The 25,587-nt window shown below is 40.5% G+C and overlaps 1 protein-coding gene across 1 annotated transcript in view; it reads right to left on the bottom strand.

Moving 5' to 3' along the window:
• Positions 1-18,953: 18,953 nt before the first annotated feature.
• LOC110383147 (uncharacterized) overlaps positions 18,954-25,587 on the bottom strand; it is a 95,784-nt gene continuing 89,150 nt past the window's right edge. The window contains exons 7-10 of the mRNA XM_064043399.1: positions 23,301-23,389; positions 20,308-20,427; positions 19,914-19,967; positions 18,954-19,039 (exon numbers count right to left, since the gene is read on the bottom strand). Of these exons, the coding sequence (XP_063899469.1) occupies positions 19,024-19,039; positions 19,914-19,967; positions 20,308-20,427; positions 23,301-23,389 (279 nt within the window). The 3' untranslated portion in view covers positions 18,954-19,023. The remainder of the gene's footprint in view (positions 19,040-19,913; positions 19,968-20,307; positions 20,428-23,300; positions 23,390-25,587) is intronic.

Below are 25,587 nucleotides of genomic sequence, written 5' to 3'. Positions count from 1 at the left end.
GCGGCACGCGCCGGCCAAACCTATGATCCTGTCAAAAGAGTTTCCCATCGTTAGGAGCCGACCATGAGTGTGATACGTGCATCATAGGACTCCTATAAATAAACGCTTTAGAGAAAAAGATTGGATAATCAATGCAACGGAAACAAGGATTAAATTCACTCGCGTCGATGCGGCACCTTTCCATCGTGGCGTCACACTAGACACAAATCGTTTTCGCGGCGCGGATGACTCGGCGAGCTCGACGCGTGCCGGCCAAACGTATGTAAGCGCACGAGTCCGTGGCATCGGTTTCTAGAATAGGTACGGGGATCAATATAAGGATTGTTATACATTTTAAGTTGTTTTTAATAAAATCATACTCAAAATCATTTTGCACACCAGATGATTCGCGAATCATGGTTGTGATGCGTGCATCATATAACGATCCTAACTAAATCGACGCTCAAAGACAATCAATCCTAGCAGATCCACAACCAAATGATTCGAGTGCATTGATTGTCATGCGTGACTCGTGACGTCACACTAGACACAACTCGCTACGCGGCGCGGATGACTCGGCGAGCGCGGCGTGTGCCGGCGATATGTATGTGAGCGCACGATGGTCATCCAGGGGATTATATTAGTAGCAGATTGCCCAATATTGGTAAAACTGCAATTGCGATTCAATTTCTATTCAATGTTGAAATTATTAACTTAGTAGAATCGGGCCCCTGGACACAACTCGTTGCGGTGCGGATGACTCGGCGAGCGCGGCTCGTGCCGCGATAGCGAGTGTGTCCAGTGTGACGTCGCACATGGAGATACGTCTCGTTCATGTGGTGTATGGTCACGTGTGCAGTTATGTCATCCTTGAAGATCCCGCCATGCTGTACATTTATTACATGAACTCCATACTTCGACTGCATTTTTACCTCTTAAGTTCTATTACGATTTTCGTTTTCTATATGAGCTGAAACAAATCAGTCAATCGTCAGCCATTGAGTTTAATTAAGCTCTTCAAATGAAGTACCTCACTCTTGTATCAAATGTGATGTATGAAAACGTGTGAAGTTCTAGATTAAATGCCGCCCGAGTTCGATATGATAATATAATTAATAATTGCATCCGAGCTTCACATTAATTTTATTACATGAAAATCATTTATGAGCTACATTTGAATGAAACTACTCGCATTGTTTGTAATAAACATTGATCCGCGTGTCGCGAATTATGTGCTGTGGGTCCGATTGATGCTGTGTAGGCTGTTTCGCAACGCAATCATATTGTGTACAGGATTGCCTACGGAGCGTAGAATGAAGATCAATGATTGAACAAACTAAATCCAACTATGAGTCCATGTAACTCAATCGTGGATTTCAGTGAATATAGTATCTGCTTGGTTGGCTAAAATGGAATGAAGAAATAAAACTACGATCCTAACTAAATCTACGCTCCACTGGCAATCCTAGTAGATCCACACCAAATGATTCGCGAGCCATGATCCTGTCAAAAGAGTTTCCCATCGTTAGTAGCCGACCATGAGTGTGTTACGTGCATCATAGGACTCCTATAAATAAACGCAAAGTTTAGAGAAAAAGATTGGATAATCAATGCAACGGAAACAAGGATTTAATTCGCACTCGTCGATGCGGCGCATATCTATCGTTAACGTCACACAAGGCACACCTCCCTCTTTGTCGCGACGCGGATAACGCGGAGAGCGCGGCACGCGCCGGCAATGACTATGTGAGCGCACGAGTGCATAGCATCGGTGTTTAGAGTACGTGGATCGATGTAAAGATTGTTATACATTTTGTTTTTAATAAAATTATACTCAAAATCATTTTGCACACCATATGATTCGCGAATCGTGGTTGTGTTGCGTGCATTATATATCGATCTTAACTAAATCTACGTTCCACTGGCAATCCTAGCAGATCCACAACCAAATGATTCGAGTGCATTGTTTGTCATGCGTGACTCGTGACGTCACACTAGACAGAACTCACTACGCGGCGCGGATGACTCGGCGAGCGCGGCTCGTGCCGGCGGTAGACATCCACGGGATTCATAGGATGATTCGCCTATGCTTGTGATGTGTGCATCCTATAAGGATCCAATCTGCGTTCCCTTCAAGCGATCCAGACCATGACAATCATGAATCGCGGGATGACGACCCTTGTATGGACCGCTTGGAGTTGTAGATTAAGGAAAGAATGCAGTTTCGATAAACTGAAATGATGTTCGCAGCTCAATCATGGTTCGTGAATCATCTGCTGTGCAAAATGATTTCAAGCATAATTTGTGTAAAAACAACTCTTATAATGTATTGTTCTTATAAGCGATACTGGAAATATAGTATTGCAGTTATGCCGACTGCGTTTTATATAAGGGAGCAATAAAATAATGGATTCCGTTCGCAGTTACGTTAGCACTCTTGTCGAGACTGTATGTCGGCTAGCGCGTAGGATGTTTGCGCGTTATACAGCCGCAGACACGAGTGCGTATCTCATAGAAGAGTACCGCTCGCTCTACCCGAACTATGTGAGACGGTCAGAAAGGCAACTGAGAGTCTGCTCACTGCCGATACACCTGACAGCGACACTGTGCCGAAGGCAATGCGATGACCAACTGTATTGGAACTGAGTTACAGATTATTGTCATCATTCGAGCTTGCGATTGTAGCGTTGCTGAATACACCAAGATCTAACCGATTGACATATTGACTACATGCAGATCATTTACTCAAGAATTCATAAAAAGTTGACTCTCCTAAAAAAAGCCAAAAAAAAAACATATGTAACACTTTATTGTTTTGGATTGTATTCCAAAATCAACTCGTGTTACATATGTTTTTTTTTTCGTACTTTTATTTCAGTATTCCTTTACTCAGTGCGAGCGCATTATGATTCACGGTATGGATGGCATTGTATTATGATTTGTCTAGTGGCAGGCTCTGTAACTCAGTTCCAGTAGAGTTGGACATCGCTTTGTCTTCGGTTTTCGGTATAGACACACAGTTGCCTGTCTGTCTGTCTCACATAGTTCGGGTACAGTGAGCGGTAGTCATCTATGAAATACGCGCTCGTGTCTGCGGCTGTATAACGCACAAACATCCTACGCGCTAGCCGACACACAGTCTCGACAAGAGAGAGTGCATATGTAATTGCGTATGGAATCCACAGTTTTATTTCTCCCTTATATAAAACGCAGTCGGCATAACTGCAATACTATATTACCAGTATCGCTTATAAGAACAATACATTATAAGAGTTGTTTATACACAAATTATGCTTGAAATCATTTTGCACAGCAGATGATTCACGAACCATGATTGAGCTGCGTACATAATTTCAGTTTATCGAAACTCCATTCTATCCTTAATTTACACTCCAAGCGGTCCATACATGAGTCGTCATCCCGCGATTCATGATTGTCATGGTCTGGATCGCTTGAAGGGAACGCAGATTCAGGATCGTTATAGGATGCACAATTGCACATATCACAAGCATAGGCGAATCATCGTATGAATCCCGTGGAAGTCTATCGCCGGCACGAGCCGCGCTCGCCGAGTCACCCGCGCCGCGTAGCGAGTTGTGTCTAGTGTGACGTCACGATGCACGCATGTCAATCAATGCACTCGAATCATTTGGTTGTGGATCTGCTAGGATTGCAATTGGAGCGGAGATTTAGTAAAGATCGTTATATGATGCACGCAACACAACCATGATTCCCCAATCATCTGGTGTCCAAGATTTTAAGAACTATAATTATAATTTGATTTAAAAAAACTTATAAATAAAAGAATCTTTTTATTGATTCCCGTATTCTAGACACCGATGCCATGCACTCGTGCGCTCTCATACGTATGGCCGGCGCGTGCCGGGCTCGCCGAGTCATCCGCGCCGCGATAACAAGTTGTATCCAGGCTGAAGTCACAATAAATAGATGCCTCTACGACGAGTGCAAATTAAATCCTTGACTCCTTTGCCATGATAATTAAATTTTTTCTCTATACTTAACGATTGCTTTATTACATGAACACTGAACACCGTGTATCCATATTCGAGTCATGATATAATATCACAATCATGGAGAGCGAGATCGCTGGGGAATTGGTATTGTTGTGGATCGATCGGCCTTGAATCGTGGTGAGTATAGGCAGGGTCGCAGTTTCTATTTTAATTGCATATGGAGCATCATCATAGATTTGGACTCAATGATTGAACAAAAAAATCGATATATGAGTCCGTGTACCACAAAAGTGGATTGATTTCATCTGAGTGCATCGGAGTTTAGGCTCAGGAGTGAATGCAATTTCAATGAATCGGGGTATATTCACATTACGATCCGCGTTATGCCTGAGGAGTAGGATTGAGAATCGCGGATTCAACAAACTGCATCGTTCAGAGCTATATGTGACACGAATCACAATCATGGAAGCTTGAGTTGTCTGGCCTTGAATCGTCTCTTGCATAAGTCGGCTATATGGATCGCTATGCACAAAAATCGCAGTTTAAACATACTGGATTGGTTCATAACTGATGATCATCATAGAGATCGTTAAAGATTGCAGTTTCAAGTAGTAGTAGTCAGTATCGGAATTATACGTATGATGCACGCATCATAATCATTAAGATTAATCACAATCTTGGCTCTCGAATCATCGGGTGTGCCTTCATGAACTGATTTCGAGCATAATTTGAATTAAAACAACTGTTATAATGTATTGTAATTATAAACGATTACGGTAATATAGTATTGCAGTTATGCCGACTGCGATTTATATAAGGGATAAATAAAACTATGGATTCCATACGCAGTTACATATGCACTCTTGTCGAGACTGTATGTCGGCTAGCGCGTAGGATGTTTGTGCGTTATACAGCCGCAGACACGAGCGCGTATTTCATAGAAGACTACCGCTCGCTGTACCCGAACTATGTGAGACAGTCAGACAGGCAACTGAGAGTCTGTACCGAATACCGAAAACAAAGCGACGTCCAAGTCTACTGGAACTGAGTTACAGGGCCTGGCACTAGACAAATGATCATACAATGCCACCCACACCGCGATCCCTATGCGCTCGCACTGACCAGTATGATGATAAAGGAATAATGATTTAATAGTACGACAAAAAAAAACATATGTAACACAAGTTGATTGGATTACAATCCAAATCAACAAAGTGTTACATATGTTTTTTTTTGGCTTTTTTTTAAAGGCGATTCAACTTTTCATCACTTATTGTGTAAATGGTCCGCTTGTAGTCAATATGTCAATCGGTTAGGTCTTGGTGTATTCAGCAACGCTACAATCGCAAGCTCGAATGATGACAATAATCTGTAACTCAGTTCCAATACAGTTGGTCGTCGATTTGTCTTCGGTATAGTGTCGCTGTCAGGTGTATCGGCAGTGAGCAGACGCTCAGTTGCCTGTCTGACTGTCTCACATAGTTCGGGTAGAGCGAGCGGTAGTCTTCTATGAGATACGCGCTCGTGTCTGCGGCTGTATGACGCACAAACATCCTACGCGCTAGCCGACATACAGTCTCGACAAGAGTGCATATGTAACTGCGAATGGAATCCATAGTTTTATTTCTCCCTTATATAAAACGTAGTCGGCATAACTGCAATACTATATTTTCAGTATCGCTTATAAAAACAATACATTATAAGAGTTGTTTTTACTCAAATAATGCTTGAAATCATTGTGCACAGCAGATGACTCAGGAACCATGATTGAGCTGCGTACATAATTTCAGTTTATCGAAACTGCATTATTTCCTTAATCTACACTCCTAGCGGTCCATACATGAGTCGTCATCCCGCGATTCATGATTGTCATGGTCTGTGGATCGCTTGAAGGGAACGCAGATTGGATCGTTATATAGGATGCACGCATCACAAGCATAGGCGAATCATCGTATGAATCCCGTGGATGTCTATCGCCGGCACGAGCCGCGCTCGCCGAGTCATCCGCGCCGCGTAGCGAGTTGTGTCTAGTGTGACGTCACGATTCACGTATGACAATCAATGCTCTCGAATCATTTGGTTGTGGATCTGCTAGGGTTGCCTTTGGAGCGTAGATTTAGTTAGGATCGTTATATGTTGGACGCATCACAACCATGATTCGCGAATCATCTGGTGTGCAAGATGACTTTAATTATAATTTGATTAAAAAAAAACTTATAAATTAAAACAATCTTTTTATTGATCCCCATATTCTAGAAACTGATGCCACGGACTCGTGCGCTTACATACTTTGGCCGGCACGCGTCGAGCTCGCCGAGTCATCCGCGCCGCGAAAACGATTTGTGTCTAGTGTGACGCCACGATGGATAGGTGCCGCATCGAGGCGAGCGAATTAAATACCTGTTTCCGTTGCATTGATTATCCAATCTTTTTCTCTAAACTTTGCGTATATTTATAGGAGTCCTATGATGCACGTAACACACTCATGGTCGGCTACTAACGATGGGAAACTCTTTTGACAGGGGCATGGCTCGCGAATCATTTGGTGTGGATCTGCTAGGATTGCCAGTGGAGCATAGATTTAGTTAGGATCGTTATATGATGCACGCATCACAACCATGTTTCGCAAATCATCTGGTGTGCAAGTGTGTGACTCTGAGTGTAATGTTATTAAAAACAACGTTGTTACTTTAATAGATCCCCGTACTCCTGACACCGATGCCATGCACTCGTGCGCTCTCATACGTATGGCCGGCGCGTGCCGCGCTCGCCACGTCATCCGCGCCGCGATAACAAGTTGTAACCAGGCTGAAGTCACAATAAATAGATACCGCATCGACGAGTGCTATTTAAATCCTTGACTCGTTTGCCATGATAATTAAATATTACGATCCGCGTTATGCCTATGGAGGAAATCTCAGATTCAACTTACTGGAGCAAGAAAAGCTATAAGATACACGAATCATAATCATGGAATCTTGCTTTACTTTGAGATGATCTATCTTTATATTGATCCCCGTATTCTAGACTCCGATGCCATGCACTCGTGCGCTAACATAGATGGCGCCGCGCTCGCCGCGTCGCGTCGCGATAACGAGGTGTGTCTAGCTAGAGTGTCGTCATGATAGGTAGATGCCGCATCGACGAGTGTGAATTAAATCCTTGTGTCCGCTGCATTGCTTTTTTTTTCTATAAACGTTACGATGTATTACACGCACACCATTTATCCATATTCGAGTTGTATGTTATTAAATCACAATCATGGGATCGCTAGGGAATCGGTGTTGTTGTGGATCGGCCTTGAATCGCGGTGAGTATAGGCAGGCAGGGTCGCAGTTTCTATTTTAATTGCATATGGAGCATCATCATAGATTTGGACTCAATGATTGAATAAATAAATCAATTAACGAGCATGGAATCGTACATGGGTACCACAATCGTCGATGGCAATCCATGTAATATTATTATTATCCATGTAATTTCGTGAATCGCACGAAATGCAGTTTCAAGAAACTGTATAGGCAGGATCACAGTTCCAACAAATTGGATCGGAGTCAGAAACTCTCTTGTAAGCATCATGGCTCCGCGAATCATTTGGTGTGGATTTCCTGCAATGGGCTTGCCTTTGAAGCCGTAGACTTGGTTTGGGATCAATGCGGTCACCAAACTAACTGGATGTCTATGGAGTAACCTTACATCCGAACTTAGTGTCGAGTCTACAAGGAGCAGAAACTCCTCCATTAAAACATGAACTGATTTCGAGCATAATTTGAGTAAAAACAACTCTTATAATGTATTGCCTTTATAAGCGATACTGGAAATATAGTATTGCAGTTATGCCGACTGCGTTTTATATAAGGGAGAAATAAAATAATGGATTCCGTTCGCAGTTACGTTGGCACTCTTGTCGAGACTGTGTGTCGGCTAGCGCGTAGGATGTTTGTGCGTTATACAGCCGCAGACACGAGCGCGTATTTCATAGAAGATTACCGCTCGCTCTACCCGAACTATTCGGACAGGCAACTGAGAGTCTATACGGAATACCGAAGCCGAAGCGATGATCAACTCTATTGGAACTGAGTTACAGATCCTGCCACTAGCTAGACAAATAATTATACAATGCCACCCACAACCGTGATCCATATGCGCTCGCACTGACTAAAGGAATAATGATTTAATAGTAGATACGACAAAAAAAAAACATATGTAACATAGGTTGATTTTGGATTACAATCCGAATCAACAAAGCGTTACATATGTTTTTTTTGGCTTTTTTAAAGACGATTCAAATTTTCATCACTTATTGAGAAAATGATCTGCATGTAGTCACTATGTTGATCGGTTAGGTCTTGGTGTAATCAGCAACGCTTCAATCGCAAGCTCGAATGATGACAATAATCTGTAACTCAGTTCCAATACAGTTGGTCATCGCTTTGTCTTCGGTATAGTGTCTCAGTCTGTATCGGCAGTGAGCAGACGCTTAGTTGCCTGTCTGGCTGTGTCACATAGTTCGGGTAGAGCGAGCGGTAGTCTTCTATGAGATACGCGCTCGTGTATGCGGCTGTATAACGCACAAACAACCTACGCGCTAGCCGACATACAGTCTCGACAAGAGTGCATATGTAACTGCGAATGGAATCCATAGTTTTATTTCTCCCTTAAATAAAACACAGTCGGCATAACTGCTATACTATATTACCGTAATCGCTTATATTTACAATACATTATAACAGTTGTTTTTAATTTATGCTCAAAAGCACTTATACTCAATACTCAATAACTTAATAAAGGCATACCAAATATTCGCGAGCCATGATTTGTGATGCTTGCATCATAATGATTAATCTTAAAGATTAATCTTAATGATTATGATGGACTGCATCATACATATAATTCCGTTACAGACTACTAGTACTTGAAACTATCAATCTACAATTCGAGCGATCCATAGACGAGCCGGCATCCCGCGGTTCATGTCATGTTTCGATTTATTTGCCAACAGCGGATTCATCGTAACAGAAAAATGTTAGACCAAGCAAAATGCAATGATGAAATCTAAAAAGGACCATCCTCTATCGAAATTGACGATCGTGAAAGTTCACGCGATCTAAGATCATCATAAATATTGAACCCATGCAGTGCGTTTAAACTACGACTTTTGTACGAAGCGATCCATATAGCCGAGCTACAGGAGACGATTTAATGAGTTCCATGATCGTGATCAGGCAGATCCATCCACACCACAATGCTTCGTGGCGTGCTTCGTAATATACAAGTCCGATCCAGTCTGTTGATGCGGTCCTTATCTTCATTTAAACTAGAACTACACACGTTTTCATACGTCACATTTTATACAAGAAGTACTTCATTTGAAGAGCTTAATTATACTCAATGGCTGTCAATTGACTGATTTGTTTCAGTTCTTAAAGAAAACGAAAATCGTAATAGAACTTAAATAGGTAAAAATGCAGCCGAAGTATAGAGTTCATGTAATAAATATACAGCATGGCGGGATCTTCAAGGATGACAGAACTGCACACGTGTCCATATACCACATGAACGTGGCGTACGTCCATGCGCGACATCACACTGGACACACTCGCTATCGCGGCACGAGCCGCGCTCGCCGAGTCATCCGCACCGCAATAACGAGTTGTGACCAGGGATCCATTGAATAGAAATTGAATCGCAATAGCAATTTTAACCATACTGGGCAATCTGCTACTAATATAATCCCCTGGATGACCATCGTGCGCTCACATACATATCGCCAGCACGCGCCGCGCTCGCCGAGTCATCCGCGCCGCGTAGCGAGCTGTGTCTAGTGTGACGTCACGATTCACGATGCCAATCAATGCACTCGAATCATTTGGTTGTGGATTTGCTAGGATTGCCTTTGGAGCGTAGATGTAGGATCATTATAAGGTTCACGAATCGCGAATGGTTAACACGAATGGAGTCGCGAGATCGCTTAGGAAAATCGGTATTGTTTATTTATTTATTTGTTATATTGTTGTGGATCGGTGTAAGATCGCGTGTTGAGTGTAGTCAGGATCACAGTTTCAGCATAATATGGGATCGGAGTCATATGATGCACGTAACACACTCAAGGTCGGCTACTAACTGTGAAATGTAATGATGTGAAAACTCTTTTGTCAGTATTATGGCTCGCGAATCAATTAGTGGGAATCGGTACGATAGACATTCAGGGGATTGAATGTCTATCGTACGCTCGCATACGTATGGCCGGCACGCGCCGCGCTCGCCGAGTCATCCGCGCCGCGTAGCGAGCTGTGTCTAGTGTGACGTCACGATTCACGCATGACAATCAATGCACTCGAATCATTTGGTTGTGGTGGATCTGCTAGGATTGCCTTTGGAGCGTAGATTTAATTCGCGAATCATATGATGTGCAATATGATTTTGAGTTTAATGTTATTAAAAACAACTTAAAATGTATAACATACTTACATTGATTCCCGTACTCTAAACACCGATGCTATGCACTCGTGCGCTCACATACTCATGGCCGGCGCGTGCCGCGCTCGCCGCGTCATCCGCGTCGCGATAAAGAGGTGTGCCTATAGTGACGTAACGATAGATGCGCGCCGCATCGACAAGTGCGAATTAAATCCTTGTGTCCGTTGCATTGAATTTTCAATCTTTTTGTCTACACATTGAGATATTTTTATCACACGAACACCATTTATCCATATTAGCTAATAGAAATCACTCGCATTACAAACATGAAGCGCGTGTCGCGAATCATCTGGTGTGGATCCGATGTGGTCTGGTGACTTTGCGGTTAGACTGTGAACCGCATATATATAAATTGCATCGGAATTTTATTTTTAATAATACAAATAAATTGATGATGGCACGTGTACAAACATGTTATGTGGATCTGCATGGAGCGTAGAATTAACTTCAATGATTCAACAAACTAAATCGTATTATGAGACCATATAACACAATCATATACATATATTGCGTCCATGGGGAGTGTCTGCTGGATTGGCTATGGAATGTTGGCTCCGAATCAGGAGTGAAGTTTCAAAAAAACGGGGAACGTATAACGATCCTCGCAGCACAATCATGGAACGCCAATCAACTGGTGTGTGTGAATCCGGGTTATGCCTATCGTGTAGGATTGAGAATCTCAGATTCAACAAACTGTATCGTTCAGGAGCTATATGATGCATTTCGATTTGAGGTGAATTCGTGATCACAGTTAGCTTACATGACAATCATATGAAGCCACCGGGATGCCGGCTCGTCTATGAGTCGCTCGAAGTGTAGATTAAGGAAAGATTGTTCAATAAACTGTATCGGACTTATATCTTAATCATTATGATGCACGCATCACAATCATGGCTCGCGAATCGTCGGGTGTGCCTTCATGAACTGATTTCGAGCATAATTTGAGAATAAACAACTCTTATAATGTATTGTTTTTACAAGCGATACTGGAACTATAGTATTGCAGTTATGCCGACTGCGTTTTATATAAGGGAGAAATAAAACTATGGATTCCATTCGCAGTTACACATGCAGTCTTGTCGAGACTATGTGTCGGCTAGCGCGTAGGATGTTTGCGCGTTATACAGCCGCAGACACGAGCGCGTATTTCATAGAAGACTACCGCTCGCTCTACCCGAACTATGTGAGACGGTCAGACAGGCAACTGAGCGTCTATAACGAATACCGAAGACACAGCAACGTCCAACTCTATTGGAACTGAGTTACAAAGCCTGCCACTAGACAAATGATCATACAATGCCACCCACACAGGAATAATGATATAATAGTACGACAAAAAAAACATATGTAACACAAGTTGATTTTGGATTACAATCCAAATCAACAAAGTGTTACATATGTTTTTTTTTTACCTGCATGTAGTCAATATGTCAATCGGTTAGGTCTTGGTGTATTCAGCAACGCTACAATCGCAAGCTCGAATGATGACAATAATCTGTAACTCAGTTCCAATTCCAATACAGTTGGTCGTCGCTTTGTCTTCGGTATAGTGTCGCTGTCAGTTGTATCGGCAGTGAGCAGACGCTCAGTTGCCTGTCTGACCGTCTCACATAGTTCGAGTAGAGCGAGCGGTAGTCTTCTATGAAATACGCGCTCGTGTCTGCGGCTGTATAACGCACAAACATCCTACGCGCTAGCCGACACATAGTCTCGACAAGAGTGCATATGTAACTGCGAATGGAATCCATAGTTTTATTTCTTCCTTATATAAATCGCAGTCGGCATAACTGTTATACTATATGTCCTTAATCGCTTATAATTACAATACATTATAAGAGTTGTTTGTACTCAAATTATGCTTGAAATCATTCTGCACAGCAGATGATTCACGAACCATGATTGTGCTGCGAACATAATTTCAGTTTATAGAAACTCCATTCTTTCCTTAATCTACAGTCCAAGCGGTCCATACATGAGTCGTCATCCCGCGGTTCATGATTGGATCATGCTCTGGATCGCTTGAAGGGAACGAAGATTGGATCGTTACAGGTTGCACGCATCACAAGCATAGGCGAATCATCGTATGAATCCCCTGAATGTCTATCGCCGGCACGCGCCGCGCTCGCCGAGTCACCCGCGCCGCGTAGCGAGTTGTGTCTAGTGTGACGTCACGATGCACGCATGACAATCAATGCACTCGAATCATTTGGTTGTGGATTTGCTAGGATTGCCTTTGGAGCGTAGATTTAGTTAGGATCGTTACATGATGCACGCATCACAACCATGATTCGCGAATCATCTGGTGTGCAAGATGATTTTGAGTTTAATGTTATTAAAACAACTTCGCCATCAAACGTAAAAGTTTGGCGAGTTTAGACTTAAGAAATACACCTATATAATTATTAAAATTTCAATAAATTAAAAACAAAAAACTTAAAACAATCTTTATGTTGATCCCCGTTCCTACTCTAGTCACCGATGCCATGCACTCGTGCGCTTACAAAGTCATGGCCGGCACGCGCCGCGCTCTCCGCGTCATCCGCGTCGCGATAACGAGGTGTGTCTTACTAATGTGACATCACGATTATTCACGATAGATGCCGAATAAAAGAGTGCGAGTTTTAATATTGATTGATAATTTTATCATCTATTTTAAACTGCTATTATTTTATTAAGTACATGAACTCCATTTATCCATATTTGAGTCATATGATATGCGAAACACAATCATGGAGTCGCGAGATCGCTAGGGAATCGGTATTATTGTGGATCGAACTTGAACTGCGGTGAGTGTAGGTAGGATCGCAGTTTGTTGTACAAATTGTATCGAAGTCATATGATGAACGTAACACACTCATGGTGGGCTACTAACGAAGGGAAACTTTTGACAGGATCATGACTCGCGAATCATTTGGTTGTGGATCTGCTAGGATTGCCAGTGGAGCGTAGATTTAGTTAGGATCGTTATATGATGTACCCATCACGACCATGATTCGCGAATCATCTGGTGTGCAAGTGTGTGACTCTGAGTATAATGTTATTAAGAACAACTTTGTTACTTTAATAGATACTCGTGCGCTCTCATAGGTATCGCTGGCGCGTGCCGCGCTCGCCGCGTCATCCGCGCCGCGATAACAAGTTGTATCCAGCCTGAAGTCACAATAAATAGATGCCGCATCGACGAGTGCAAATTAAGACCTTGACTCCTTTGCCATGATAATTAAATCTTTTTATCTATACTTAACGATTGCTTTATTACATGAACACCATGTATCCATATTCGAGTCATATGATATTATATCACAATCATGGAGTCGCGGGATCGCTGGGGAATCGGTATTGTTGTGGATCGGCCTTGAATCGCGGTGAGTATAGGCAGGGTCGCAGTTTCTATTTTAATTGCATATGGAGCATCATCATAGATTTGGACTCAATGATTGAACAAAAAAATCGATATATGAGTATTTCATCTGAGTGCATCGGAGTTTAGGCTCAGGAGTGAATGCAATTTCAATGAATCGGGGTATATTCACATTACGATCCGCGTTATGCCTGAGGAGTAGGATTGAGAATCGCGGATTCAACAAACTGCATCGTTCAGAGTTATATGTGACACGAATCACAATCATGGAAGCTTGAGTTGTCTGGCCTTGAATCGTCTCTTGCATAAGTCGGCTATATGGATCGCTATGTACAAAAATCGCAGTTTAAACATACTGGATTGGTTCATAACTGATGATCATCATAGAAATCGTTAAAGATTGCAGTTTCAAGTAGTAGTAGACAGTATCGGAATTATACGTATGATGCACGCATCATTATCATTAAGATTAATCATTATGATGCACACATCACAATCATGGCTCGCGAATCATTGGGTGTGCCTTCATGAACTGGTTTCGAGCATAATTTTATATTTAAATCAATACATTATAAGAGTTGTTTTTACTCATATTATGCTCGAAATCAGTTCATGAAGGCACACCCAATGATTCGCGAGCCATGATCTAGTATGTTTAAACTGCGATTTTAGGCCAGACGACTCAAGCTTCCATGATAGTGATTCGTGTCACATATAGCTCTGAAAGATGCAGTTTGTTAAATCCGCATAATTATATTTTTTAATCAAGAAAATCCCCTCTAAATGATTCGCGAGCCATGATCCGTTCAAAAGAGTTAGTTTCCCCTTAGTTTGTAGCCGACCTTGTGTTACGTGCGTCATATGACTCCGATTCCATTTGTTGAAACCGTGATCTTGACTACACTCAACACGCGATTGTACGCCGCGCCGATCCACAACAATACCGATTTCCCGAGCGATCTCGCGACTCCATGATTGTGATTCGTATAACATATAACTCAAATATGGATAAATGGAGTTCATGTAATAAAATAATAGCAGTTTAAAAAAGATGATATATTAATCAATCAATATTTAAACTCGCACTCTTTTATTCGGCATCTATCGTGATGTCACATTAGTAAGACACACCTCGTTATCGCGACGCGGATGACGCGGAGAGCGCGGCGCGTGCCGGCCATGACTATGTAAGCGCACGAGTGCATGGCATCGGTGTCTAAAGTACGGGGATCAACATAAAGTTTTAATTTATAAGTTTTTTGTTTTTAATTTATTGAAATTTTAATAATTACATAGGTGTGTTTCTTAAGTGTAAACTCGCCAAGCTTTTACGTTTGATGGCGAAGTTGTTTTAATAACATTAAACTCAAAATCATCTTGCACACCAGATGATTCGCGAATCATGGTTGTGATTCGTGGATCTTATAATGATCCCAGATCTACGCTCCAAAGGCAATCCTAGCAAATCCACAACTAAATGATTCGAGTGCATTGATTGTCATGCGTGAATTGTGGCGTCACACTAGACACAACTCGCTACGCGGCGCGGATGACTCGGCGAGCGCGGCGCGTGCCGTCGAAAGACATCCACGGGATTCATACGATGATTCGCCTATGCTTGTGATGCGTGCATGCTATAACGATCCAATCTGCGTTCCCTTCAAGCGATCCAGACCATGACAATCATGAATCGCGGGATGACGACTCATGTATGGACCGCTTGGAGTGTAGATTAAGGAAATAATGTAGTTTCGATAAACTGAAATCATGTACGCAGCACAATCATGGCTCGCGAATCATCTGCTGTGCAAAATGATTTCAAGCATAATTTGAGTAAAAACAACTCTTATTATTTTATGTATTGTAATTATAAGCGATTAAGGAAATATAGTATTGCAGTTTGTTTATTTGTTAATTTTAAATTATTTTAGCTCTTCTCGCCTGAAACACAAGATATCCTAGTTCAGGCACGTAAGACTCGGATATAAGCTTATATTTAAGACTCAATGTAATTCATGCTGTAATGTAATTTAAATAAAAATATTATTATTATTATTTATATTAGTTATGCCGACTGCGTTTTATATAAGGGAGAAATAAAATAATGGATTCCGTTCGCAGTTACATATGCACTCTTGTCGAGACTGTATGTCGGCTAGCGCGTAGGATGTTTGCGCGTTATACAGCCGCAGACACGAGCGCGTATCTCATAGAAGACTACCGCTCGCTCTACCCGAACTATGTGAGACAGTCAGACAGGCAACTGAGCGTCTGCTCACTGCCGATACACCTGACAGCGACACTATACCGAAGACAAATCGACGACCAACTGTATTGGAACTGAGCTACAGATTATTGTCATCATTCGAGCTTGCGATTGTAGCGTTGTTGAATACACCAAGACCTAACCGATTGACATATATTGACTACACGCAAATAATTTAGGTATTGAAAAAGTGATGAAAAGTTGAATCGCGTTAAAAAAAAGCAATAAAAAAACATGTAACTATTTGTTGATTTGGATTGTAATCCAAAATCAACCTGTGTTGCATATGTTTTTTTTTGTCGTACTATTAAATCATTATTGCTTTAGTCAGTGCGAGCGCATATGGATCACGGTGTGGGTGGCATTGTATGATCATTTGTCTAGTGTCAGGCTCTGTAACTCAGTTCCAATAGAGTTGGACGTCGCTTCGGCTTCGGTATTCGGTATAGACTCTCAGTTGCCTGTCTGACCGCCTCACATAGTTCGGGTAGAGCGAGCGGTAGTCTTCTATGAGATGATACGCGCTCGTGTCTGCGGCTGTATAACGCACAAACATCCTACGCGCTAGCCGACATACAGTCTCGACAAGAGTGCATATGTAACTGCGAATGGAATCCATAGTTTTATTTCTCCCTTATATAAATCGCAGTCGGCATAACTGCAATACTATATTGCCGTAATCGTTTATAATTACAATACATTATAACAGTTGTTTTTAACTCAACTTATGCTCAAAAGCACTTAATAAAGGCATACCAAATATTCGCGAGCTATGATTTGTGATGCTTGCATCATAATGATTTAATCTTAATGATTAATCATTAAGATTAATCTTAATGATTATGATGCGTGCATCATAACATATAATTCCGATACTGACTACTACTACTTGAAATTGCAATCTTTCCTCAATCTAGACTTCGAGCGATCCATAGACGAGCCGGCATCCCGCGCGGTTCATATTGTACATCGTGGGCTCACATACGTATCGCCGGCACGAGCCGCGCTCGCCGAGTCATCCGCGCCGCGTTGCGAGTTGTGTCTAGTGTGACGTCACGATTCACGCGTGACAATCTATGCACTCGAATCATTTGGTTGTGGATCTGCTAGGATTACCTTTGGAGCGTCGATTTAGGATCACTATAAGGTTCACGATTCGCGAATGGTTAACACGAATGGTATAAGGTTCACGAATGGAGTCGCGAGATCGCTAGGGAAAATCGGTATTGTTTATTTATTTATTTGTTATATTGTTGTGGATCGGTGTAAGATCGCGTGTAGTCAGGATCACAGTTTCAACATAATATGGGATCGGATGCATATGATGCTTGTAACACACTCAAGGTCGGCTACTAACTGTGAAATGTAATGATGTGAAAACTCTTTTGTCAGTATCATGGCTCGCGAATCAATTGGCGGGAATCGGTATGAATCCCCTGAATGTCTAACGTGCGCTCACATACGTATGGCCGGCACGCGCCGCGCTCGCCGAGTCATCCGCGCCGCGTAGCGAGTTGTGTCTAGTGTGACGTCACGATGCACGCATGACAATCAATGCACTCGAATCATTTGGTTGTGGTGGATCTGCTAGGATTGCCTTTGGAGCGTAGATTTAATTCGCGAATCATATGGTGTGCAATATGATTTTGAGTTTAATGTTATTAAAAACAACTTAAAATGTATAACAATCTTTATAATGATCCCCGTACTCTAATCACCGATGCTATGCACTCGTGCGCTCACATAGTCATGGCCGGCGCGTGCCGCGCTCGCCGCGTCATCCGCGTCGCGATAAAGAGGTGTGCCTAGTGTGACGTAGCAATAGATGCGCGCCGCATCGACGAGTGCGAATTAAATCCTTGTGTCCGTTGCATTGAACTTTCAATCTTTTTCTCTACCTACATTGAGATATTTTTATAACACGAACAACACCGTTTATCCATATTAGCTAATATAAAGCACTCGCATTACAAACATGAATCGCGTGTCGCGAATCATTTGCTGTGGATCCGATTGGTGACTTTGCGGTTAGACTGTGAACCGCATATATATAAATTGCATCGGAATTTTATTTTTAATAATACAAATAAATTGATGATGGCACGTGTACAAACATGTTATGTGGATCTGCATGGAGCGTAGAATTAACTTCAATGATTCAACAAACTAAGTCGTATTATGAGACCATATAACACAATCATATACATATATTGCGTCCATGGGGAGTGTCTGCTGGATTGGCTATGGAATGTTGGCTCCGAATCAGGAGTGAAGTTTCAAAAAAACGGGGAAAGTATTCCGATCATCGCAGCACAATCATGGAACGCCAACCAACTGGTGTGTGTGAATCCGGGTTATGCCTATGGAGTAGGATTGAGAATCTCAGATTCAACAAACTGTATTGGAGCTATATGATGCATCACGAAGTGAATAAGTCATCATTTGAAGTGAATACGTGATCACAGTTAGCCTACTTACATGACAATCATGAAGCCACCGGGATGCCGGCTCGTCTATGAGTCGCTCGAAATGTAGATTAAGGAAAGATTGCAAATAACAGTTGTTTTAATTCAAGTTTTGCTATAAATCAGTTCATAAAAGCACATCCGATGATTCGCGAGCCATGATTGTGATGCTTGCATCGTAATGATTATGATGCCTGCATCATAATGATTGTGATCCGTGCATCATACATATAATCTACCATCTTCTTAGGATTGTAGCGTCATGAAAATTGACAGCTGTATGTAGTTCTAATGACAATACAATAATATGGTACTGTCGAACTGATCTGATGATGCAGCTTGAATTATAAAGATTTTCAATGTTGTTGTAATTTTAAATAAATAAAACACAGATTAATAAGTTTTATAAAACATTTATTTTTAATACTTAATAGGTACATAATTATGACTAAGTATAATATCTTGTTAAAATCCTTCATATAGATTCTTTATCATTTATCAACTTTTCATAGATCTGTAAAAAAAAGAAAATAAATATATTGACTTTGTTTCTGAAAGCACGATAAACTGTAGGTCCCGGCTGTCATTGAACATCATTGGCAGTCGTTACGGGTAGTCAGAAGCCAGTAAGTCTTTTTTTTTTCCGGCGTCAAAAATCATCAAATGACCCCTCCCGCTGTGGTTTAGCAGCGGTGAGGGAGTGTCAGACTCTTACTGACTAAAAACCGTCGTGTTCCGTCGTAGGCCTCTTATGTACCAGGGCCGCGGCAGGCCTTGGCCCTGCTGGGCCCCGCTGGGGAAGCCAGTAAGTCTGACAACCAGTCCTACCAAGGGGTATTGGGTTGTCTGGGTAACTGGGTTGAGGAGATCAGATAGGCAGTCGCTCCGTGTGGCACACTGGTACTCAGCTACATCTGGTTAGACTGGAAGCCGACCCCAACATAGTTGGAAAAAGGCTCGGCAGATGATGATAAAGTAAAAAATATTTTTTCGTTAAAAATAGCATATTTTAAGTAAACTACATTTAATATTATATAGCTGAAGGGTTCGTTTGTTTGAAAACGATGATCTTTTTTTATTTTTTAACGACGTCAAAAATCATCAAATGCCCTCTCCCGCTGTGGGTTAGCAGCGGTGAGGGAGTGTCAGACTCTTACTGACTAAAAACCGCCGTGTTCCGTCGTAGGCCTTTTATGTACCAGGGCCGCGGTAACTCGCGCGAACAATCCCGCAGCCAAACGATGATCTTAGGAACTATTTCCAGTGTCAGATAGCCTATTTTTCGAAGAAGACTACTGACTACTGTTTATCTAGGTGCGCGGAGTAGTTCCCACGAGACGCGAGTGAAACCGCTGTTGTAAAGACTAGGTACTATTTATTATACTTACGTTATTTTTCCTACTCTATGGCTTCTGAAATGATGTCTCAAATTGTCTTTGACTCTGAAAAAAAGATACAAAATAAAATCATTAAAAAAATGGTCGAAAATCACTTCAGTCATTTTTCGTTTTTATAATTTACAACATCATGTGTAAAGCAGAGATAAAGTTAGGAGTATCGAATGTTTTGACCAGTTGACAGCTGTCAGTTTTCAAGGGAAAATTTCCGTTGTTTGTAATGACTGACTCTTATATGGTGTTCTAATTCTCGCACATTTTTATTCTATTTAATTTGTTTGAAAAAAAAAAAAAACATTTTTTTTTTGCGTATTAGTGCTAATCGACATATGTTAACCAGTGTATTAACGTATTCTATAAATGATAATAATTATATTTGACTTACCGACTGATATAAGGGCAGTGTTTACACTTGAAAAATACTGATTTACAATGTTTAGTCTTATAGTGAGACAAAGCAACTTCGAACGAAGAAAATCGCCGATTACATACGAGACAATCAAATCTGTAAATAAAACAATATATAATTTAATTTCACTGAAATCTCATCGTTCGAGCTTTTTTCCCAACTATGTTGGGGTCGGCTTCCAGTCTAACCGGATGTAGCTGTGTACCAGTGTGCCACAAGGAGCGACTGCCTATCTGACCTCCTCAACCTAAGAAGAAATGGTGGAACAAACTCCCCAGCAAGAAGGCAAGTTAAATTAATGGGTGTGGCCGGGAATTTAAAAAAGTCGTGGTGGCCTAGTGGGTAAAGAGCCAACCTCTCAAATATGAGGGCGCGGGTTCGATTCCAGGTCAGGCAAGTGAGCTTTTTTTTTATTTGTGTAAAGTGCGTTTTTTGCTTGTCCCCCGGATTTGACCTACTTTCATTCTTAAACCCATTAACTATTTGAGTTTTTAAAGATACTGGACCAAAGAAAATACATTTAATTTTAATTTATTATATTAGTTTCTGTTCTAATTATTCATTATTTTGTTTTAACAGCATTTAAATAAACAGGAGTAGGCTTTTTTTGCTTGTCCCCAGCTGAATTTGTATGATTGGATCAAAAATATTTAGCGATTTTTCTACGGACGATATACTTTTTTTAAGGGGTTTAGTTTCTAAATGTCATCATTTAATAATATTCATCAATTCATTTGTAATATTCTCGCTTATTTGCATAAAAAAACGTATAAAATTACGATGATGAAATTTTGATCCACCCTGAACATTCAGTATTGTGACCCCATTTTATAGTACTTTAAGCCACAATTTTTGGGTCCTAATACTTTGAAACAGGCACTACTTAAACATACTACTGCGTTTTACTTTACTTTACTATTAAAGTCAAAAGGACTTTGAGGAACGTAGACGTTTTGTTACTGGCCCCGTACAAGAACAGAATTTATGTTCAGATATGTGTTTGAATTTTACTACAGCGTAACCAAATATTAGGATTGCTGTTTATTTCTAGAAACCGCCATTTCTTTAAGTTACTGTTTAAAATGAAATCAAATGGAAAAGAACCACAAATATTTTTTTATATTTTTTTTTTAATCGGCAAGTGTGAACATGTGACTTCCGTTTTGTGACCAAATCTATGGTCACATACGGGCTGAGCTCAAAGTCACAACATGACTGATCCTATAAAGTTAAGTTTACATGGAAACAGTGATGTTGTTTCAGAAATTCAGAATAATAGTTTTCTGTGGGGATCAATTTTATTTTATTCATGTTTACAATCTTTATGTAAACGAGGTACAATATTTTTTTGTTATTATTTGTTCCATTATTAAAAAGATATAGTATTTCTTGATTATTATTAAATGTTGATCTGGAATATTACATAATTATAATAATAGCGTCCATGTAATTGTAGATGAAGCTTTATCCTTTTCAGGCGTTCAGTGGTGTGACTGTCCCTGTTTTTTATTTTAAACAAAAAAATATTTAAAATTCGTTATAAAATGCTGTTTTGTTCTGTTTTCGCTCGATGGACAGGAATTTAATTTTGATTCATAACTATGGATCACTGCAGAAATATATTTTATTATAGCTTAATATTTTAAAAATTAATATCCGATATGCATCAAAAGTCACATAATTGAAATTGAAGTTTGATTTTTGTTATAAAACGTTCAAAGAATTGTCGTGTTTTGTGTTTTTTCCTTTTGACAAGATTGCTTTCTTTAATTAGTAATGAAAATATTAATAATATTTTGAGTAGTTTTTTGTTAATATCATACTCAATAGAGTCACATTCTGGAAGTGATCACATAGCTTTTTCCATTATGTATTCAGATATTTATGTATTATTCTAGCTATATTTTTGGCGTTCCAACTTAATTTTCGTTAATTTCAATCTATACACTATTTAAAAATAAAAAAAAGTTTCCATAAATTAGAGTTTTAAAAAAAAACGAAGTTTCATACATGTTGACACAAATAAAAAAAAAAGCTCAAGTACCAATGCAACTTTTCTAAGTTTGTATGTACTTTCTAAGTGTATCTTAAACACCAATGACTGTGTTTCGGATGACACGTTAAATGGTCCTGGCTGTCATCGAACATCCTTGACAGTCGTTACGGGTAGTCAGAAGCCAGTAAGTCTGACACCCAGTCTTACTAAGGGGTATTGGGTTGCCCGGGTAACTGTGTTGAGGAGGTCAGATAGACAGTCGCTGCACATTAAAACACAGCTCTATTAGCCTGAATGCGAACTCAAAATATTTGTGAAAAGGCTACGCAGATAATGAATATGTCACCGTAAGATTACAAACATCGTTAGATTACAATCTATCTCGAGAGATTGTAAACTGTCGAATTATTGTGAACCGTAACATCTGATTGCAATTTAAGGTATTATTTTTCGCTATATTATAATCTATCAATGTAAAGCGGTCAAATTGTCAACTGGCGTAGAACGGAATGCATCTTGCGCGCTGATGCCGCTCCGGCATTCGCCATTTTGTTTGTTTATTTCGTTTGTTGTCGATTGTGTAAACAACTGTGTTTTCGTGATTATAAATTGATTTCCTGTTGAAAATAACTTATATCTTTAGAATTAGTTATATAAAAGTGTTGAGGATGTAAAATTTATCTGTGATTAACCAAAGAAAAGCAGTTTGAACGATAAACCAACAAACAACTCCATGGGAACAGAACGGCTGGTCGTGATTGGTCGATCTTACAAAAAGACTGACCAATCAGGGAGAGCTTTCGGACAGTTGACAATTTCTCATCGATAGATTATAATATAGCGAAAAATAATGCGTTAAATTGCAATCAGATGTTACGGTTCACAATAATTCGACAGTTTACAATCTCTCGAGATAGATTGTAATCTAACGATGTTTGTAATCTTACGGTGACAAATATAAAATTGTTTTTACCTTGTAAAGTGCCTAGAAACATGTTCTTCATAACCGGATCCTGGATTCAGTGACTGCAAACACACTTCGCATCTCATTGTGTCTTGTTTCTGAAGCAATATAAGTATAATATAATAACTACAAATAAACAAAGAACATACACTCAGCGGCACGGAATCTGGCCCAAGCACATTTGAGCCCTATAACCATTATTTAAATGGAAAATCTGAATTTTTATTTTAAAATTGTTTAATTTACTCATTTTCCAAAAGAAAATGACTAACAAACAACAGAATTGTGAGGATTTTGATTAAGTTTCATTGAGTTAGAAAACAGAGTCCTTTACCGCAATAATCACCATAAACGTTTTAAATTCAGTATTTTTAACAAAACAGAAAGTTATCGAATTTTAATAATGGGTGTTTCTTCCTCTTGATCTGAAGACTACCTGCATACGATCTGGCATGCTCTGGATGATGTTTCTTATCTCCACCTGAGAGATCTCCTCTCAGGCAGCTACCAGCACGATTTTCAGTTCACTAAGAGTCCGTGGTGGGTTACGACTTGCTTGGACCTGTCTTTTAAGCATGTTCCAGACATGTTATACAGGATTCATGGCTGGGTTTCTTGCAGGCCAGTCCAATTTTTGAATACCGACCTCGAACAAGTAATCGGTTACACAAAGAGCTGCGTGAGGTCGAGCATTGTCCTGCATTATACGAAAATATTCACTTCCTATGAATCCCTGACAGGGTAAAACATGATTTTGAAGGATTTCTTCAATATACAGCACTATTGTCAGACGATTTTCGACAACCAATAATTCAGTACGGGATTCTGAACTTATGCCTCGCCAAACCAAAACGGACCCACCATGAAAACCGACTGTTTGCTTGGTAGTAGTGGGAAGAAGCCGTTCTCCGCGCTTTCTCCATTCACATTTACGGCCGTCTGGAGCTATTAAGACGACTCTGCATTCATCGGTCCATAAAATTTTACTCCATTGGTCATGCGTCTAATTTGCATGTTTTCTTGCAAACCTAAGTCTGGCTATGCGATAGTGCGGGAGAAGTTCCGGGCCTCGAGTTGGTCTTCGAGCACGCAGATCCCGTTCCTCCATCCTTCTTCTTATTGTGCGCTTACGGACATTGACTTCTCTTGCTGTTTGCAAAGCCTGGCGTATCTCTAACGCAGTGAGAAACCGATTTTTCATTATTGCACGTACGATAAATCGGTCGTCGTGCGCCGACGAACACCTTACACCCCACTTTCTGGTCTTCTTGTGTAAAGGCCAGTCTGGTCATACATTTTCTATGCATATCTTTAACTTGTACGCGGCGCACTTAAAGTTTCAACCATCTTCCACTGCTTCCGCCCTTGACGTCTTAGCAACACTACTTGAGCAACTTGAGCTGCAGTAAGGGTAATTTTCAGATCAAATTGTGAAAAAAAGAGAAACAAATAACGATCATAAACATAAATTTTTTTTGGAACGTGCTTAGTACTTCAGCAATTTCTATCTGAATTTAAACTTAACTTTCTGCTTTGTGTTCCAATAAAGGAAGCTGTTTCTAGTGTTACAAAAGTTAAACAGACAGACATTTTTCTGTATTTTAATTAACAATTACGAAAGGACTGACAATATGTCATATGAAATTAGAATTTACAACAGCTATCTGGGCTGATATCTACTTGTATTTGTTTGGGCCAAATTCCGTGCCGCTGAGTGTATATCCAAGGTAATTATTGAAACGGGGCTGCGGGATTGTTAGCGCGAGTTACCGCGGCGCTGGTACATAAAAGGCCTACGACGAAACACGACGGTTTTTAGTCAGTAAGGGTTTGACACTCCCTCACCGCTGCTAACCCACAGCGGGAGGGGTCATTTGATGATTTTTGACGTCGTCAAAAAAAAGGTAATTAATTATTGAAAAAATTAAAACATACTCTTTATTAACACGCTCATATTAGCTTCACTTGTAACTATGTATGTAAGAAAATCTTGGAATCCTAATTTGACCCACTTCCCGGTCTTTGATTAGGATGAAATTTTGCAACCGCTCCGAGTTCTGTTTCAACAAACTTACATGACAATCATTTCAGTAAGACTCGCGTGAACGCTGGCGTAGTCTGAAGCGTAGTTTCAATGTAGTTGCTCGTCGCTTCGGTATACTACAGTCGGTGTAAACGCTCAGAATCTTGGCGGTTTTTGGCTTATATAGTTTGGGAAGAGCGAGCAGTAGTCTACAATGCAGAACTCGCTTGTGTCTATGGTTGTAGAACACGACAATATCTTACGCGCGAATCG

This window comes from Helicoverpa armigera, chromosome 31 (assembly GCF_030705265.1).
Source record: "Helicoverpa armigera isolate CAAS_96S chromosome 31, ASM3070526v1, whole genome shotgun sequence".
In the NCBI taxonomy this organism is placed as follows: Eukaryota; Metazoa; Arthropoda; class Insecta; order Lepidoptera; family Noctuidae; genus Helicoverpa; species Helicoverpa armigera.
This window is presented reverse-complemented; position numbering and strand designations above follow the sequence as displayed.